Raw genomic sequence first — 20,306 nt, forward strand, 5'->3', positions numbered from 1 at the left:
TATTAAATCTTTTTTGCTTTTGTTCCATCACTTCCGCATCTTTTTTAATCCTACAAACCACTGAACCGATTAAGATGTTAATTTTAGGAAGCCTTGGTATATGTATGTATAGCTAAACGTCTTTGATGTATAAAAGCAACAGGATGTCTGTCTGCGTGTAAATCTGTAGCAAAGAATCTCGCTAACTGCTGAACTGATGTGGTTCTCCTTTATATTGTAGCTTCACATAGGTCCTTGGAAGGTGTATAAACATTTTTGGGAAGGGCCATAACACCCTCCGAAGATAAATCGCCTCTAGAGGCGTATCCGCTAGTAGAAAATAAAGAGAAATGTAGGCTGTAATAATATCGTTCTAAATAAGACAAATTTTACAGTATTAATGGTACATCGTTTTTGCTAAATATCCGTTTAGTGGCAATTTTGGACATATGTCAAGTATAAGTAAAAAGATTCAATATTCTAAATGTGTTACCTTTTTGCTTAAGTGACGTTGCAAGAGTAAAAATGTCATTTTCTCTCTTTGAAAGGATAGACGACTCTTAAATAGAAAAGCTAGGTTTATGGAGACAACTATCTCCGTTCATTTTTCAAAGACCTCTTTCGTCTGCTTCTAAATTATTTTCTGCTACTTGGCTGTGTAATTTAAGCGATACCATTGGTTGATTTTTAATGACCCAATAGAAAGGTTGCACAAGACGGTTGCGATAGGGAAATACAGTTATTTAACCCTTTCTGCCTATAGTGTTTTAGTCTAATGATGGAACTTTTTGATGAAACTTTGGGAACCAGTACAATTCTCAGTCGTTTGTCCCTTCCTTAGTAAACCCTATGAAAGGATTGAAAAGATTGTGCCATACAACTATATTTTTAAAAGATATAACATACTTACAAGAATAAACTAATGAGTAGCTACGAGGCCATTAAGAAACAAGGATGACAACATACCTAATTGTTATAAGAATCATCACGCAAAGTTTAAAATCAATGGAACCATTCTAACATGAATACATAACGAAAGAAGCTATTCATTACAAACGGACGGACCCTAATTATATTAAAGATTTGTCTTTAAAAATATCCTTTTGTCAGAGCTTTTATGTTTTATCTAGGTTAAATTTTGAAAGGACAGGTGCCATTCACATTAAGACAGGAAAGAGACATTGGACTGTAAATTACACTGGTACCAAAAGGTGTATGACTACACAGTACACAATCTTGTTTGTCGGCTAAAAAAGTTTGGGTACATTTATTGAATTTTGACTGGTTGGTTCCAAACTAAATCTTTTTGCCAATAGTTTTAATAATGTTATATTTTTTACACTTATTTTACTACTTAATTTTTTTTTCCATAGGAACTCTATAATCATTTCCAGAGAGTAATTTTAAACAGGTTTATATCCTATGAACTTGATTTTTAGAATTGGGTTTTTGAGCGATTTAAGATTTTTTGCAACTTTGCAGCATAAATTATGTTGCATTCGTTAGATTTATCGAGCTTTAATGGACGTTGTCATCCTTATTCATCGTTGTTCTACATTTTGAGTCTGTATGTTTATCGGCTAACTTGTTAAGCTGTTTTCAAATAAACTAGCGGCTTCGCCCCTAGCCTCTAGGGGCTTTTTACCCAAAGAGGTGATAAAAAAAAGTTAAGGTGAAATTCGTAAAAAAAATAAAAATAAAAAGGACCAAGGAAATCTTCTACAAAAAAAGGGGGGGTTGGGGGTGTCTCACCCCTCAAGAAAATAGCCTAATACCACCACAGGAACGGCAGGTATATTCCCTGATGAGTAGAATCCGATCGGTTCAGTGGTTACCGAGATCTTAAGCTTCAGACGGACGGACAGACATCAAGCTACTTTGTATTATAGATAACTTTCATTACACGACTAATACAATGGTTTTCTAAACATACAAGGAAAAAATAGATATTATTGATTTCATTTTTTTTAAAATCTTATTTAAAATAACAATTCTATAATTGCAATTGTAACGAAACCAAAGAATAATTTGTATCTGTAATTATTAGGTAATGATAAATTTGTTGGTTAAAACACAGACAATGATTTAAATTGAGAAAAACAGAATTTTGACAATAAAACAATGAAAATTATCAAATTTTAAGGTTATGGCTTAAAAACCAGGCCTTGGCAGTCTTGCGTTAGCCGTGCCGAAGCCTCAAAGCCCCGTTTCGATGTTTTGAATTTTTTTTGAAAAGGGCGATTGCTATATTTGGGTCAGGTTAAGACTTTCCTGATTTTTAAAATTGTAAGAGATTAAATTCGCGGCTGGCAAGCCCTGTTTAAAATAATGTTATTGATATCCGTAAGAAGCACAGCAATAACAAGGTGACAGAGCTATAAAAAAAGTTGTTTTGTAATATAGATGTCCTTGTCCAAAATGATAATATCTTGTGTCATTTGTTAAATAAGGCCTATAATTCTACTACCCCCCCCCCCTTCCAATTATCTTAACCCTTTTTTACCTAATTTTCATGGATTTAGGAATTACCAAGAGAAAATGAAATTACTGTCTTTGTTAGCTTACAATTTGAAAGCTGATTGTTAATTTATGCTACTTGACAAAAATAATTTTTTTCAATCTACCACTAAAAACGTAAAAATGCGAGGTTAGGTTAGGTTAAATTACTTGATTTATCTTGAAAAAATTGAAAAGAATATTATTTTTTTCTGTCTGTTAATTACCTATTCTTGCACTCCTGCTAAAATCACATTTAGAGTAGCAAGTATTAGACAAATTACTCTTTGATTAATCAATATATACTTTTTGCCAAAAAAATCTCCATTTGTTTAGAAGTGAAAGTAATCTATAGCTGAAGTATGTTTGTCCTTCAGTCATAGTAAGTTACACAAAAACAACATAACTTTTCTTTTGTATTAACCCATTAGTGCCGAGCGCCACTTTTATGGGCCGATCGAGCTGAAAATCTCAGGGAAGCTTTATAATGGTAAAAACGGAATTTCAATTTTTTTGTTTTGCTCTAGTGGCGTGCACAGGAAAGTTGCAAAAAAAACCGGTTCAGCCTGGCCATAAATACCAACCAGGCATTATGACCCGTTTTGGGTGGTTTCCCTGGGCATTAAAACCCGGTTTTGTAGTAAAAACCCCGTTTTTTTGACCAAAAATCGAAAAATGTAATTTTTGAACGCCCAAAGTGAGATGAACACTTTTTAGAACTTTGATACGATCCGTAATTGAAAACTACACAACCTCATGTAATCTATAGAGCTACAAGTAATATACGAAGCGATTTATTTCAAATTTAGTGTTTCGGCTATAGGTGCCGCTGTTTTCGGGTAAAAAAACCCGTTGCTCGAAGTTTTAAAAGACACACACTACAAAAAAAGAACATATAAAATTTGGGTGTTACATATCAGAAAACGAGCATAAAACTATTGGGTGACACCTATAGAGATTACTAGGGTTATTAGGGTGGCTCAAACCCTTACTAATGACGTAAACTGTTATTTTTATTGGTTGAAAAGTTAAAACCGGGTAATAAAAACCGAAACCGAGCCGGGTTTTAAAACTGTCGGGTATTTATGGCCAAGCCGAACCGGGTCATAATAGGGCGTAAAAAAACAATAAAAAAATCATATAAAAAATAATAATTTGAATAAAACGAATTCACAAATAGATGTACTTGTCAATAAACATTAGATTTCACGAAAAAAATCAGCGACTTTACTTTAAAAACAAAAAAGTTAGAAGGGGTATTTTGAATTTTCATGATTTCCAAATTTTGTTGAGCTATACCAGCAAACGGAAGTAAGCTAAACTGCCTGCTCCAGGGGGAAATGAAAGCCATGGTAGTAGAGGGGGGATTCATACTGAGAATGATGTAATTATGAAGCCGGAAACCGTTTTTTTTTCCATTTTTAGGAACCAGGTTTTAATGCCCGGTTTGGCACTAATGGGTTAAGGTGTTTCAGAAAATATGTCTTATAATAACAACTAAGCTTTAATTGAAATTAGTGGAGTACAGAAGAGAAGTGTAGTGGGATGTAATCACCCCATTGGCAAAATAAGGGATGGTGTAAAAATTTTCGGGGACTCTTCAGGCTCCCCCCTGGCAAAACCCTAAACATGCCACCAATTGAAATGATAAAAAGTTTCTTTTTTGAACAAATATGCCGCACTCTTGTATCAAAACGAAAACTAGGTCTTTTTGGTCATAGTGACTCTACCAAATGTAATCTATGTAATGTAGAAAGTAGTATAGAACATTCATTATTTTTTTGCCTTTACCCAAAATTCTTTATACATGCACTTGCTTTATATTTAGACTATTATTTTAATAATGACACCCCTGAATTCATTTATCTCAAAGAAAATTTTTATCTTTTTAATGTTTGGTACCCTATATTTGCTAAAAATGAAATATTTTTTCAACTATCATTGCTAATTCTAATTGCCAAAGATAGCTCATTAAAAATTAGTAAACATGAATGTTTATCAAGATGGACCATTTTAAACTGTTTCTCTCAATCATTGTTCGTTGTAAAATCTGCTTTATCAATTTTAAATAATATGGGTCTAAATTCTGATTTTCTTAATGATTTTCTTGAGTTTCTATTAAAACAAAAAAATAATATCTCATACTTCAAATGTACATGATTTATATTCCGTAATTCGTAATTTATCTATTATAAACATTTAAAAATACATAAATTCATAGTATGTTTCATGTTTAACTCGAAATAAATTATATAAAAACAACATTTAAAACGTTTTTGATAATTCCTGACAAAAACGGATTTTTTAAAGAAAAATTCTTTTGAACGCTTTTTTACGGACATAATCATTATTGGGTAAATCTGATTATGATCAATCCATGCCTTAGCTCTAAAATGTAAAGCAAATAAACCAAAATTGTAATTCTTTTTGCATAATAATAACGGACGGACGGCTAACATCCAGACTTCAGCAACTGACCAGACAAAACAACGAGAATATATAAGATTAGGGAACCACGAAAAAATTTAAACATTTTAAGATTCGCGTGTTAAATTTTAAAACAAAATATGCGATTAGCAGCAAATGAAACATTTTAGGGTTGCTGTTTTTATGAGGGCTAAATACCCATAAGATGAGGCTGCAGTTAATCAAAAATATAAAAAAAATTAAAAGAAGGCTGCTTTATACTAGGTATAAAGCTGTCCTAAGCCGTTTTAGCAGCTACGATTTTTTATATTCTATCTATGAGCTTTATTTTCAATAATTCAATATACAATCAAGTTTTTTTAAAGAAAATTATAAGAAGAAAAATGTAGGCCTATGCTATAATATAAAGTAATCTGCAATGTTAGAACACTATCTAAATCCTTCTACCCCTCCTACTCTTCAACCTTAATTCTTCTTCTTTTTTATAATAAACCCATAATTGCCCCTTTTTTAATTTTTTTGGTCTTCCACACCTCCCTTTACTACCCCCATCAATATTTTTGGCTATTATCCTTACAAACATAATTCGAAACAACTACAGTCACCACCATTCGTATTTGTTGACTATTTAACTCTGATTATGCGGGCTGAAGTCCAATGTTATTCTTCTGTAAAAGCATTTTTACACAAGTTCCTAACATTAATTTTCCCCATCCTCTCCCCCCCCCCCTTAACCTCTCCATCTTCTAATTCGACTCCTCGCCCACTTGACAAGAGTTAAATAATTTTTAAAAATTTAGGTTTAATTACATGAGTCACATGGAATAAAAGATTGGATAAAAAACAAAAAGAATAACAGGGGTATATATTTTTTTAATAGGATTGTATCCAATACAATTTAATTGAATAAGCCTTGTCATTTTTACAGAAGGGTTTTACAGAAGGGCAGAAAAATAGCTTAAAACCAAATCAGGGCTTTTTATTATAAAAATATCCTAAAACCATCCCAGAATCTATAAAAAAAAGCTTCACTGCAAAGGAGAACCACATCGGTTCAGCGGTTATTGAGATCCTTCACTGCAGACAAAAAGGGCCTACTACTGTAAATAATAGGATAATCCTTAATTTGTGTTATAGCTAACCCTGAAAAATGTTAGGTTAGGTCAGGGGTTAGGTAAAGTACTGTTGTGTCAGCTGGTATATATTATTATTTTGTGTGGTGTACCATGTTGACCCATAGACTAGCTGTTTCTTTAATTTAGCAAAATAGTTACTTAATTTAAGCGAAAAATCTACAAAATGTTTAACATTTTAATCATTTTCGTTTATTGCAAATAGGTTTTATGTTGTTGTAAATTGCACTAATAAGAAAAGTACTTTAAGTTTAGATTAAGAGAAATACAGATATACTTTCAAACATCATAATTCTTTAATATTACAACTGATATCTGCGCCCATAGCCTTTAGGGAAGGTAGGAGAGTAAAATATTCTAAAACCATCTAAAGACCTATGACTCAAAACGGAATCCCCTCTCAAACTAAATCCTAAGCACTTAATAAAATAGGAAGAGAAAACAAAAAAACAGTCAAAATAATTTTACCCAAAAATTTGTAAATTTTTACTTTGTTAAAATTACTTTACTGTATGAACGTATCATGTTGACCGAACTCACATCAGCAGGTCAGCAGCCAAGCCATGTGGTGTTCCTTCTTTTAAATTTATCATCAAAATAGCAAATCATTTTAACAGGAATTTTCCAAGTTTTAATCACATGATTGTAAAATAACTAAATGATTAAATCGAAAATGGGAATGGGAACGTCAAAACGTCAAAAAGTGGCTTTATACCAAAGGATGAAAAAATTATAAAGAGCGTTGGACAGACAGACAAAAATCATATTCATAAAGATTTTGAAAAAAACAAATCTTCGAATGTTTTTTTTAATTATGGTTTTATGTTGATTGGTATGGACACAGGTCAGACCAGCTACTTGTAGTTATATGAGGGCAGGTCAACGTACCCACTAACTTTGCCATCAAAGTGCTTAAAACTGAAGTACGTTGATGTTATAATTGACTCCTTCTAGAAGTTTGAACATGGAGAAACATTTTTTGCTTCTAATTTTTCTTGTTGCAGAAGAATTGAACAAAACAAATCATTTTTTATGAATAACAATTTTATTTCACTTTTTAAATTAAAAGAAGAATACCAATACATGTTTTACTTGTTTTATTCCACATAAAAAGATGAACACAAATAAAGGAAATTGACACTATGACTGAAGTGTTAGGATGATACAATTACAGCACAATAAGAAAACTTAATTCTCTTGCAATTTGCTGAAGATTATTTCATTTTAATTGACTTAACATCCCAACATACTTTTAAAATAAACCTTACCTTACTAGAACTATAAATAGATAATATTTCCAGAGTTATTTTATCTTACAATAACAGTAAATTACAACCTTATACTTACCTGTGATAATAAAGAAAAGAAAGTCCATAAGAACCGCTATCGAAAGTTATAATTATAGAATATGTAATATAGAGAGGCCGCTATGTTTTAACAGATTTCTGATGGAAGATAATTATGCAACAGACGGTACAATGATGAACAGATTTTACTTAAAAACAGGTAAAATTTTAATTTATGTATATTTCTTGCATGGTTTTTAAAAGAATAATTGAAAATGGAACAATGAAACATTTTTTATGTTCAATTTTAGGGGACATTTTATAAAAAAAAAAACATTGTAGATGTTAGTTTTCTTTAAAGCCCTAAAAGAACCTATCTAATCATAGAGCAGTAACAATACTAAATTATGTTTCAAATAATTATTTTCGCATCGTATTATAGACAGCTTTCCGTGGATATTAAAATGAATATTTATTAGATTAACACCAGTTTTGTTTGCCCCGAGGGGTTGAAGGTCGGAGCTAGGAAAGCTGATATTAAATTTATGGTTTTCATTTTGATATTTATATAAAAAAAATATCTGTAATGCGATGCTATGCACGAATTTTCAGCTGAAAACCTATTCTAATCCAGCGGATATTAATCTGTTTCAAAGGCTTACTGGAAACTCTTTTTACTGTAGATTTATATGTTTGCGCAGCTACTCTATAATAATGTTATTTTAGTATGTCAGTCAGACTAAATGGCACTCAAACATTATTATAAATACAATCTCAATATTAATAAATTGCAAAATAGTTTTACATTTGTGTTATTTCGCTTCTTAGGAACCTAATTGTCCTTGTTAACTTTGAAGTTTAATCTATATCTATAATACAAAGTAGAACGATGTCTGTTTGTCTGTGTGTCTGTTTGTTTGTTTGTAGCGAAGGATCTCGCTAACCGCTGAACCGATTGGGTTCTCCTTTACAGGGTAGCTTCTCATTAGTCCCGGGAAGGTTTATAACTATTTTCTTTGGGGGTTGGACACCCCCAACCCCCCAAAAAATTAAAAATACCCCCCCCAAATTTTTTTTTTCTTTTTAAAACTAAAATTAGAATAGTGGGGACGACTAACCCCCCCCGGCCTCCCCCCCCCCCCATAAAAAAAAAATTTCCCCCCCCCAAGAGAAAATTTTTTTTTAGATTTATTTTTTAAAATCTAAATTACGAAAAATTGGTTTGATCAAACCTCTTGGGGCAAAGCCCCTAGATGCTAGGGGCGAAGCCGCTAGTAAATATTAAAATGGTATTCAATTCCAAAACAAAACATGATTCCTTTAAAATACACTCAAAAATATAGTCTAGACATTAACATAAAAAAGGAGGGATGTGATAATAACGGAAAATATTCTTTTTCGACAGGAAGATCTAATAGGATCATTGTTTAACAAAAACGTATTGATTTTTAACTTAAACTTTATTTAATATGTTTTAATTAAAAGATCCCCAAAAAATATATTCTTCATTTCAATGATTTTAAGTAAACTACCTTTTTCTTTATAAGTCTAAACTCTACATTTTCTGAAAGGAATAGAGGTTTAGTAAAATGGAAGAAAATTCAATCTTGTCCTTAATTTATATCAAGTATTATTTAGCAACATAAAACATCCCTAATCGATCCACTTTTATAAATTTACTGCCTTTAAATATTATTTCTTTATAATGAAAGCCCCTTGGGGCTAGGACCTCAGACTCAGAGCGTTGTTTATATCAATTGTAAGCTTGTAGGCTTGATTAAATTTTAAAAGGCAAAAACAATAAATTCCTAGCTTATGAAAAGTCCCCTAATTGTGTGTTGTTCATATGATGTAGATAATATTTTAAAAAGATTTTAGGATTTAAAATAAAATCTATTTGAAATAGAAATTTTTTATACAATTATCCACTTATAAAACAAAGTAGTAAGATTTTTTAGTAGCGAAGCTACTCTATAATTCACAATGTCCGTCCGTCTGTCCGTCCGTCTGTCCGTCCGTCTGTCTGTCCGTCCGTCTGTCCGTCCGTCTGTCCGTCCGTCTGTCCGTCCGTCTGTCCGTCCGTAATTAATGAATTGGGGGAAACGTGATTTTCTCGGCTCCTATAAAAGATAGAAAGCTGAAATCTTTTTACAACATTCCCATAATTAAGGAGCACAATTAACTATAAAACATCAGTGGTGGTCGGACTGCTTTTTAGCAGGTTTTAGGCTATGTTTTGTATTTTCCAAATTTTCCCCATATCTTTGGTGTTTATGGTCCGATTTTCAAAATTTTTTCAGTTAAAGATATCAAAATTAAATTTCCCGTCATTTGAAGAAAACAACAATGGCGGTCAGACTGCCTTTTTGCAGGTTTTTGACTATTTTTATATTTTTCACATTTTTCCCCATATCTTTGGTGTTCATGGTTAGATTTTCGAAATTTTTTCAGATAAAGATATCAAAATTAAATTTCCTGTCGTTTGAAGAAAACAACAATGACAGTCAGACTGCCTCTTTGCAGGTTTTTGGCTATTTTATATTTTTCATATTTTTACCCATATCTTTGGTGTTTATGGTCCAATTTTCATAAATTTTTCAGGTAAAGATATTAAAATTAAATTTCTGGCGTTTTAAGAAAAGAAACAATGGCGGCCAAACTGCCTTTTAGCAGGTTTTTGGCTATTTTTATATGTTGATATATTTCCCCATATCTTTGGCAATTTTGGTCCAATTTTAAAACTTCTTTGCATTAACAGTTTCAAAATATTTGTTCCCATTGTTATGTGCATCTAGTATGTAATTTACTTTAACCATCTTCATCATACAAAATAAAACAAGGTTTCATGTTTATTTTCTCCAATAAATCTATTATTGATTTTAATAAATACACTTTAAATCTACTTCTACCTATTCCCATCCACAATTTTTGTGCTTCGCTACTTATGGATGTTGTCATCCTTGTTTTAGTCTTTAAAGATCTCACTAACAACTTAATTGATGGAGATTTACTCTTCAGGAAGGCTTCTGGTCATTTCTATTAATGATTTTATGATATTACATTTTAAAAATTTAAATTTGAATGGTTGTAGGTTAAATTCTGCCACCTTCGGATACGGTGCCCCTTGATACTAGGGGCGCAGCTGCTGGTTTTATAAAAAAAATTGAATAATCTATAATTTTGGTCTGAATCAAATTAAGACTCAATTAATACAAATTTAATTTATTACTTTTAGAGATCTTAAATTACACAACTTTGTTACAAAACGGTAATTTTCTGTTTTATGTGTTACACTGTAAAAGTGACTCTATAATCTGAAACGACATAATTTTTTACTTTTTAGCTCCAATTCATTAATCTTATATTCTGTCTTTAAAACAAGGCAACAAGCCAAACTTGGATAAAAACAACAACAAAGTGTGCGTTCATAACCACTAATAAAAAATCCTCATAGCTTAGGTAGTTTTTTTTAATAACACTATTCATTACTAATGAAAAATAGATAGGGTGTCTGTCTGTTCAAAAAATCTCTCTAACTGCTGGACCAATTCAATTCATTAGCAGATAAATTGATGTACACCCCAAATGATTATACACAAAATTATCATTTTTGTAAATTACAATCAGTGGTTGAAACGTTTGGACAATCATCCAAATGAACCAACCAATCAAATTTAATAAAAGTACCCAAAGTTATTAAGCCAACTAACAAGAAACTGTTATAATAAAACTTCGGGGACTGGTGTAATAAACAGCCCAATGTCTCCTCCCTCTCTGGGTTTAATATATCTAGGGGGAGGGGATATTAATCACACCATCCATGAATATGTTTACAAAGAAAATAACAAATAAGGTTTGTTATGTTATTCAGTTTTTTTTATTAAAACTTTTTAGACTTCATTTGGAAAACACCAAAACATAATAAATATTTGTTTACACTAAAAAGCCTCTTTTTGTTTTTGTTCCTATCTTTTACGAGGATAAAAACACGAAAATTAAAGGTTTTAAGGAATTTTATTTCTATTTCTTAATGTTTTTTTACATCTTAAAATATAGTTTTAAGATAATAAAAAGAGTTTAAGGTTAAAAGACATGTGCTTTTGGCTTCATTCTACATTCATTATTTAGTTTATCAAGGACGTTTAGGTCTACAGTAGCGAAGAAATTATAGAATTTGTTATCTATAATTTTAGTGCAACTTTAAAAAAAAACATTGAAAAGCCAGCCCAATTAAAGTAAAACTCTACAGCCTTACAACGGGTGATAACTGCAACAGCTAACTAGATTTTTTAATTGACAGCTGTAACCGCCAGCAAGTTAACTGCAGGATTCAGCAGCTAAGCAGTTCTAAAACTTTGCTACTGCCAAGTCCTGATAAAAATTTGGCTAATATCATTCTCTGTGAAAACCAGGGATAAGACAAAAATCGTTAAATTGATAAGATTTCCTATTTACTCTAAACAAAATTACCCCTTCTGTAGATTAGAATTATTGGTAAAAAATTGGACTTAGCTCGTTTATATCAATCAACCAAGATTTATAAAGTTCCCAAACTTTTTAAGCCAACGAATGAGTGAATATGTTTATAAAACTTTAGGTACCAGTATAAATAATTTACAGTCCAATGTCCCCTCCCTCAATTTATGAAAAATTATGCTCATAAAAATGCCATAAATATGTGAATTATACTTTTTATTAAATTGGCCTTGACAAGAATGAAATAATAATAAAATTTGAACAAGATAATCAATGGTTTCAACATGCAATGAAAATAAACCATATAATTTTAGAAAATCTAATTTTGATACATGAGTGCCTTCTTAAAATATGAATCATGTTCTTTTAAAACAGCAAGGGATAGGAGAATAAACGCTGAATTATTTTTTCCACGAATGATAAATTCTACCTTTGGTAGTTTTGAATATTAAGATGGAGAAAAGGTTGTAGATTCGTTGAGCCTACGATAGAATTAAACATTGAACTATATTTGATTTTCAAAACATGTAAGGAAAAGATACTCTATAATTGAAGTAGAAATTAAAAGTTATGCATCGCATCGTATTACAAACAGTTTTCCGCGGATATAAAAATGTACAATTATAAAATTAGAACCACTTTTTATTCGTAGAAAACTGGATATAATAAGATACGATACATGATTTTTTAGTGTGGCTGAGAACCTGTTCTTATCCACCGGATATTAATCATTTTCGAAGCCATACTGGAAAATATCTTAATCATTTATCTTCGCTTTTATTAATGTTGTCATCCATGTTAAAAATAAAGACCTAACATCAAAATATTACAAATTTATATATTTATCAAATATATTTATAAAACTGTTTAAATATGACTACAAATAAATACATAAATAGTTTACATAATAATATTACATATAAAAATATACATTTTGTTTTAATAATGAATAACTGAATGAATTTATCTAGTTTGGTTTCTTTTCTGACTTTAAGACTTCTTTTCATTTATAATGAATATAGAAAAGCAAATATAAAATGCAATTATGCATTGCATTTGCTAATTTCGAATTTAGCAATGCTGTTGTCCATTTTGCCATTCGGCAATTGCCTCTAAAAGTTCATCATCCTCGCTGATATTTGTAGAATCAGGCGACAGCTGCTCGATTTTTTGACAGGACGGCATGAAAGGACTGTGGGCTGCAATATTTTGATGTTGAATGCTGTAGGCAGCAGGGCCGTAGGGGCTAAATTGTTGGGGATGTTCAATTTTTGGGTAAACGGGTGAAAAATATTTGGATTGCAGTGGGGTAGAATGGTGGGGCTGATACGCAGCATAATGACTGTTTTGATAATAATTTAGATAGTTATTATGATAATACAAAGGAGATAGTAAATTTTGATGGTTGACATTGTTTTTCAGAGGAGTATTTATAACACTATCACTGTTATTAGAATATTCGGAATAAGCAGGGCTTAGTGGCATTTTTGTACTGACTGCCATGCCTGTATTTTCTATTTTAATCACTGAATTATATCCACTGTCATTCTCTTTATTTTCATCAGAAAAATCCACGGATTTATTTATCATTTCGTTCGCGGATTTTTTGGTTTCATCGTTAGCGCATTTTTCAGTAGAATTATTTTCGTCCAAAGGGAGGTTGAGCAGGTTTGCTAGGTGTTGAATGTAATTAGAAGCACGGGTGATTATGTTCACTTTGCTAAGTTTTTGATTGGCTGCTCCGGGAATATATTTCTTCAACTCTTCAAATCCTCTGAAAAAAAATGTATAATTAGTAAACAATCACCATCTTTTACAGTCACCAATAAACAGTTAACTATGTAACCCCAAAGATTATAAAAACTTTTACAAAAATATCTACTAAGCTTTTGTACATTTGATAAAACATAAAACTGTATTAATTTTAAAAATAGGATTTTTAATGATTCAAATTAATACAAAATAAAAAAAAAGAATAATTACCTATTAACATTTTGAACTCTATTTCTTTCTCTAGCATTTCTTTTTATAGTTTTAATATCCTCTTGGGGCTTAATCTTATAACCATGAACTGGATGAATAACATGTAGCTTGGTGCGTGGCGCCATGGTGCTGTAAGGCTAACAGTCTGACCGCTGTGCGCGAGGGTCAAAGTAATACTGATTGTTAAACTGGGGCCGTGTGGAGGAGATTGAAAGGATTCGAACCGTTTGACTCGTGCTAGCTGGGGATCTTTTCCTTTGTGTGTTACGCTCTTCCCCAATTAACCTATACCCTTCCCTTGCATCTGTCCTTTTTATTTACCCCCACCCCCTCAATATAACCCATTCTTGCCTTGCTTTCCCCTTTTCTCCCCCAAATCTAATTCCCCCATGACCTAGCCTATATTTGACCGCAAGCTAACAAAATTTTTCTTTTAATTTTTAAAAAAGACAGCTTTTAAAAAAAATTAATAGCAACAAATACTATTTTATCAAAATATATTTTTATAAATAATTCTATCAGCAATTAATTTAAAAGCTGACTTTTTTACACAAAAATTGAGGTATAAAAAGTAATTAAAATGAAACCTTATACATGAAATTTGATTCGCTTTTACCATTCAAAAGTTATTAAAATAAAGGGGTCAATGTAAAAGAGAATAAACTATGATAGAACAAAGACAAATAAATTTATAACTTTAACTTAATTCAAAGACACAAATAATCTATTTAAAAACGACATCTTAATCCAATTATGGGATAAAAAAATTTAATATGAACATTGCCTGTTTTTTTTAAATATTAATTTAACTAAACTAAAAGGAAAATAGTCAAAGAGGGAGGGCTGTTTATTACACTATTCCCCAAAGTTTTTTAATAACGTATTCTTATTCAATGGCTTGACAACTTTTGGAACTTTTGATTTGAATTTTGATTGTTTGCTTTATTTAGTTGAGTGTCCTAACATTTCAACCACTAATTTTAATTTACTAAAGGGGTAATTTTGTGTAAATATGTATAATTGTAAATTTGTTTTACATAGAAGGCTTGAAAACTATAGAATAATTCAGTTTGCATGATTTTAAAAGAAAATTATGTTATACTACTTTTTTTGTATATTTACACATACCACAATTCGGAACCTTGTGGGCGCTTAAACTAAAGCTTTACTAAGCTAGCAAAAGCAAAATTGAACACATACAAATCAGAAAGAGATTTAATAAAATGTCCATTTTTCTATCCTTGTACCCCTGCGTACAGGAAAGCCATGGTCTGGTGATCTGTCAAAGTTCTGTCACAAAAGAAATTTTTCTTCAAACTTATCAATTTTCTTATATTTCCTGACCTTTAGAAACAAGGGGAATTAAGGATATAAAATAGGGTTTCTGCAAAATTACGGATATTTGAAGTTTAAAAAGCAGATTAAATAAAGATATAAAGTAGCAATTTTCAATTAATCAATAGCAACAATACTAATTTCTGAACAAATACAAGTTAAAAGTGTCATTAATGAGGCAAAATGTATTATTTTTCATAGGTAAACCTTTTTAATAATAATATATTTATCATTATACTATTATATAAAGTTTATTAATAAGATTTTATCGTGCAATTTAACAAAAGAAATATGAATATTTAGTTTGTCCCTGAAGTATTTTTTACCAGAAGGATTTATTGTCTTGAGCAATATTGTTGAAACTCCAAGAAAAAAAATATAGTATGGGGGGGGGGGGATAATAATAAGAAATGTAATATTCGGTCATAGCAGGACTCATTACAGCCAGGGAGGGAGAGGACATTGGGCTGCTTTTTAATACTAGTCCCCAAAGTTGCATAACTTATTATAACTCCTATTCGTTGGCTTAACAACCTTGGAGACTTTTACTAATTTTCTATTTTTGGTTAAAAAAGTAGAGCGTCCAAAGGGTTCAACCACTTATAGTAATCTACATAAAGGATAATCTGGTTTATCATTAATGGGATTGTACATCAATTTAACGGCCATTGTCTTATCCCTTTATATTCCTGCATCATAGCAGGACTCATCATAGTAGGACGTCCAGACTATTATCATATTACGCGTATTTCCTATTCTTATACTCAGAGATAGGACATCTCTAGAAAATAATTATTTAAGTTTGTAGAAAATAACAAGGACATAAAATTCAAATTTTATTGTTAAAAATTTAGAACCTCTAAACGTTTAGATAAACATAATAATACTAGAGTATCATGAACTTGATTTTAAGCAGGTATTGTCATTAAATAATAACCTAATGATTGTCATTTAAAATGTATGGTCTTTTTACACCTTTTTAACCGAGCACTTTTTTTATAAACCTTAAGTCTGGCTTTTAAAAAAGTCAAAGGCACGTTTTTTTCACATGCCTTATCTCTCCTATGCTTTATTACATATGATTTATCTATTGTTTATATTTTCTTTAAATAATGCACAAGGGTAATTATTTATAAAATTCAAAGTTAATTTAGAGATATTTTGGAACATTTATATGTTAATGTTTTCTCATTAACCCTAAGAGTTTTTTTTTATTTGTTCTGTACCTTGATGACTCAGCAAGATTTTCTTCGTTCTGTGCCTACCATAATGGAGATATTCAAAATTTTGAATGCCAAATTGTGTCTCATTATCCAATTTAAAAAAGGCAATTCTTCAAAGCTCTTACCTTTAACACCAAAAAAAAAACACCATAGAGATGGGCTTTTTTTTACTAACATAGAAATTTTTTACATTTTTTTCCGAAAACTAAAATTAAAAATAGGAAAGGGCTGACTTTATCCCCACCCCTTCTAACCCTTCTTATTGTTTTGTGACATTTAACGTGCGTTAACTGTTAACTATTTCAATTAAAAATAAATAACACACACACACACACACCGCAAACATCTAGTTATTTTTAGATTTAAATGTCCCTTTCAAAAGAACTTAATTCTGATTTTTTTTTATAAAATTATTTTTGAATGAGGTTATAGAATTTGGTGTCCAACCGTTTGCGGAATGTTGACATCTTATTTAGATAATGAAAATGGTGTTTATACGTTTATGTCAAATCATTATAATACATTCTTATTAGTAGAGTTACATTTTTATTATGTCAGTATGTTTTTAAAAGCAAAGCTTAGCTAGCATCAGGATCGGTCCGTCCGTCCCTCTGTTAGTTATATTCATTAATCTAGGCACATTAGAATTGTTCTATCGATTTCTAACTTTGGAAGATGATTCCCATGACAGTTAGGTACGATTTAGTAGGCATATCATCTCTATAATTGTTACCAGAAAGTCCTTTTAATCATTATGATGTCCTAACTTCTGAATATAGAGCTTATATTGATGTTGTTTCTATAGGTAGTCATCGCAATTTATTTATAACCTTTTTGTTTGTAGGTTGCTACTAAAATTTTCAACTAATGTATTTATGAACTATCTAACAAAAATGGCATTTTCATTTCTAAAAATGTCTTTTTTTTTATGCAGCAAAACTTGTAAATATAATTATTTTCGTAGTTAGCTACTTACTAATTATGTGTCCAAATGTATTTACACCAGTTACAAATAGGTTGAATTGTTAGGTTCACAAAAAGGAATGGATTATATTTTGATTAAATAGGACAATTCTTTAATCACCCTTCACCCACCTCCCATCCAGACCCAACGATAGGGATTGGTATTCTAAAGATTTAACAATTGTGTTTTGCCATTAGAGTAAAACTCTAGAGGGAGAAACGGTTAAATAACTGTATCTTTCCATCGCAACCGTCTTGTGCAACCTTTCTATTGGGTCATTGAAAATCAACCAATGGTATTGCTTATATTAACACAGCCAAGTAGCAGAAAATAATTTAGGAGCAGACGAAAGAGGTTTTTGAAAAATGAAGGGAGGTAGGTGTCTGTATATACATCTATACTATAGATATGTTGTTTTGCCAGTATTTTGGCCTTTAAACTAAAATATGATTTCAAATATAAGCATATATTCTACAAGTAAAAAACTCATGATGTCATTAAACAGGAAGAAATGGTTGTAGATTGAATAATACATTGTTGTCAAAAGAGCTTAGGTCATTATCGTAATTCTGTTAGTTTGTTAAAATCTCGCCAACTACTCATACAATTTAGTTTTTCACTTAATGAAAATTTCACATTGGTCTAGGGCTGGTTTTAAGCCAGTTTATTGCTCTATTAGTAGCCGATATTGTTCTTATAAGCAATAGGAAATTATTTGTAGATTCCATGTCAATATCTCTGTGTAGAGCTTACTTCCTTTGTCCCATTTTATTCTAATTTTAGGTTCAATTTGTTAGACTATTCATTAACAGATTTTTCCTACAAGTCGTCCATGAAAACTGTTCGGTCTTTAATTCAGTCGAAAACTAAAGGGATTAATTGGTATACATCCCCAATAATGATTAACAAAAATACCCCTCCTGCAAAACAAAAATACCAGTTACAGTTTACACTATAATAATGGTACCCAACGAAAAAGCTGATGTGGTTATAAAACTTTGGGGACCAGTGAAATTTACAAATCAATGTCCCTTTCCCTTCTTGACCTTATAAATAAATAAAAGTGGCCATGGTTGATATATGAACGAAATGTCAATATTTTGTCGACATTTTAGTTTACATAAGAGGATATTTTAGGATTATATAATACTAAGAAAAATCTAAAAAATCATATTTTACATTTACAACCTAAAACGACTATGAGCATTCTATAAAAGCTCTATTTACATAAATAAAGATAATTTTATTTATGAAAAGGCTTAGAAAATTCATAATTTTTAATCTTCCTCTTTCTTTATAATGCTTATATAATATTGAATAAAATTCTAACTGTAGTATTCTCTAAGGGCCACCCACCAACCAAAAAACATAAAAAGTTTATAAAATTTCCTTTATAAAGTTGTATGTATTATGTAATTATAAAAGAATTTCTTAATTGTTATATTTAAAAAAAAAACGGATATGAAATATTTTCGCAGTGGTGAGATTGTATCGCATGCCATTTAAATCAATAAAGTGTATGGGGAAGGGTCAATTGAAGATTAATCAGCATACATTATTTTTTATTTTTTAATTGTCTCTTTCATTATTTAGGAATCTAAAGGGATAGGACAATGGCCGAAAGATTGATGTACACTCCCAATGATAATGCACAAAAAGACTTCTCCTGTAGATTAAAACTAGTGGTTAAAACGATTGAACACTCAACTTAATTAAACAACCAATCAAAATTCAAATTAAATGTCCCAAAAGCTGTAAAGCCAACGAATAATGAAACTTTGGGGACTAGTATGATAGACAGAAGATCAGCCATTTCTGAGATTTTTTGCTTTAAACGGAAAAAAATATATAAAAGAGACCTATACAATCCTTGGTTGAATGAATTATAAACCTGAGCTATTGCTTAGGGATCTAAAGGGATAAGACAATGGACTAAAAATTGATGTACATCTCAAATGATGGTACACAAAATACTGTAAACTACCATAAGTGGCTGAAACGTATTGATACTCAGATTAATGAACCAACCAATCAAATCCAATAAAAGTCCCCAAAAATGATAAGCTAACGAATAAGAAAATTTTATTATAAAACTTTGGGGACTAGTGTAATAAACAGTCTATTGTCTCCACTCTCCCTTTAGATCCCTGGCTATTGCTAATTTATTTTCACACAAGAAAAAAAGATTAACAAGGATGACAACATCCATAAAAGCGAAGCTCTGAAACGGTAGGACAAACAGAAATTAACACTTGTATAATGTCAGAACTGAATAATCAGAATGCGAATGTTTAAGAGTCAAAGCAAAATTGTAAGTAAATTTGTTGAAAAACTGCTTGATACAGGATAATGATTATGGACATACTTACATTTTTAGGACTTGATTATAGAGTTGCTTCGCTTATAATATTGTACTTTGTTGTCTCAGGAATCAGTATACCAAAAATCAGACCAATCGGATAATTAGGTCACATACAAATTTGTTGTTAAAAATGTAAACAAAAATCAACATGTTTAAAATGGACGTACGGAATTCTGGTAATGATTATAGAGTTGCTACGCTTTCTAACTCGTACCTAACTACTAAAGGAATCACCATGTAAAATTTGAAATCGATAGGACAATTCTAACATGCCTAAATTAACGAAAAAAAACTTTTTAAAAAGTAAAAAAATCAATATATTTAAAATGGACGTACGGACATTTTGGTAATGATAATAGAGTTGCTACGCTTTCTAAATCGTACCTAACTACTAAAGGAATCACCATGCAAAATTTGAAATCGATAGGACAATTCTAACATGCCTAAATTAACGAAAAAACTAATTAAAAAATTTAAAAAAAATCAACATGTTTAAAATGGACGTACGGACATTTTGGTAATGATTATAGAGTTGCTACGCTTCCTAAATCGTACCTAACTACTAAAGGAATCACCATGCAAAATTTGAAATCGATAGGACAATTCTAACATGTCTAAATTAACGAAAAAAGCTATCCGTTA

The 20,306-nt window shown here is 30.7% G+C and overlaps 1 protein-coding gene across 1 annotated transcript; it reads right to left on the reverse strand.

Annotated features, from left to right (window-relative positions):
* Positions 1–12,630: 12,630 nt before the first annotated feature.
* On the reverse strand, positions 12,631–13,993 carry LOC145333483 (uncharacterized). Its single transcript, XM_080178637.1, has 2 exons — positions 13,781–13,993; positions 12,631–13,571 (listed from the first exon to the last, which is right to left on the reverse strand). Exons 1-2 carry the CDS (start codon positions 13,903–13,905, stop codon positions 12,869–12,871), a joined length of 828 nt encoding a protein of 275 aa, XP_080034763.1. The 5' UTR covers positions 13,906–13,993; the 3' UTR covers positions 12,631–12,868.
* Between the last annotated feature and the right edge of the window lie 6,313 nt (positions 13,994–20,306).

The sequence above is a fragment of the Acartia tonsa genome, chromosome 12 (genome assembly GCF_053477335.1).
Source record: "Acartia tonsa isolate MP-2025a chromosome 12, ASM5347733v1, whole genome shotgun sequence".
NCBI lineage: Eukaryota > Metazoa > Arthropoda > Copepoda > Calanoida > Acartiidae > Acartia > Acartia tonsa.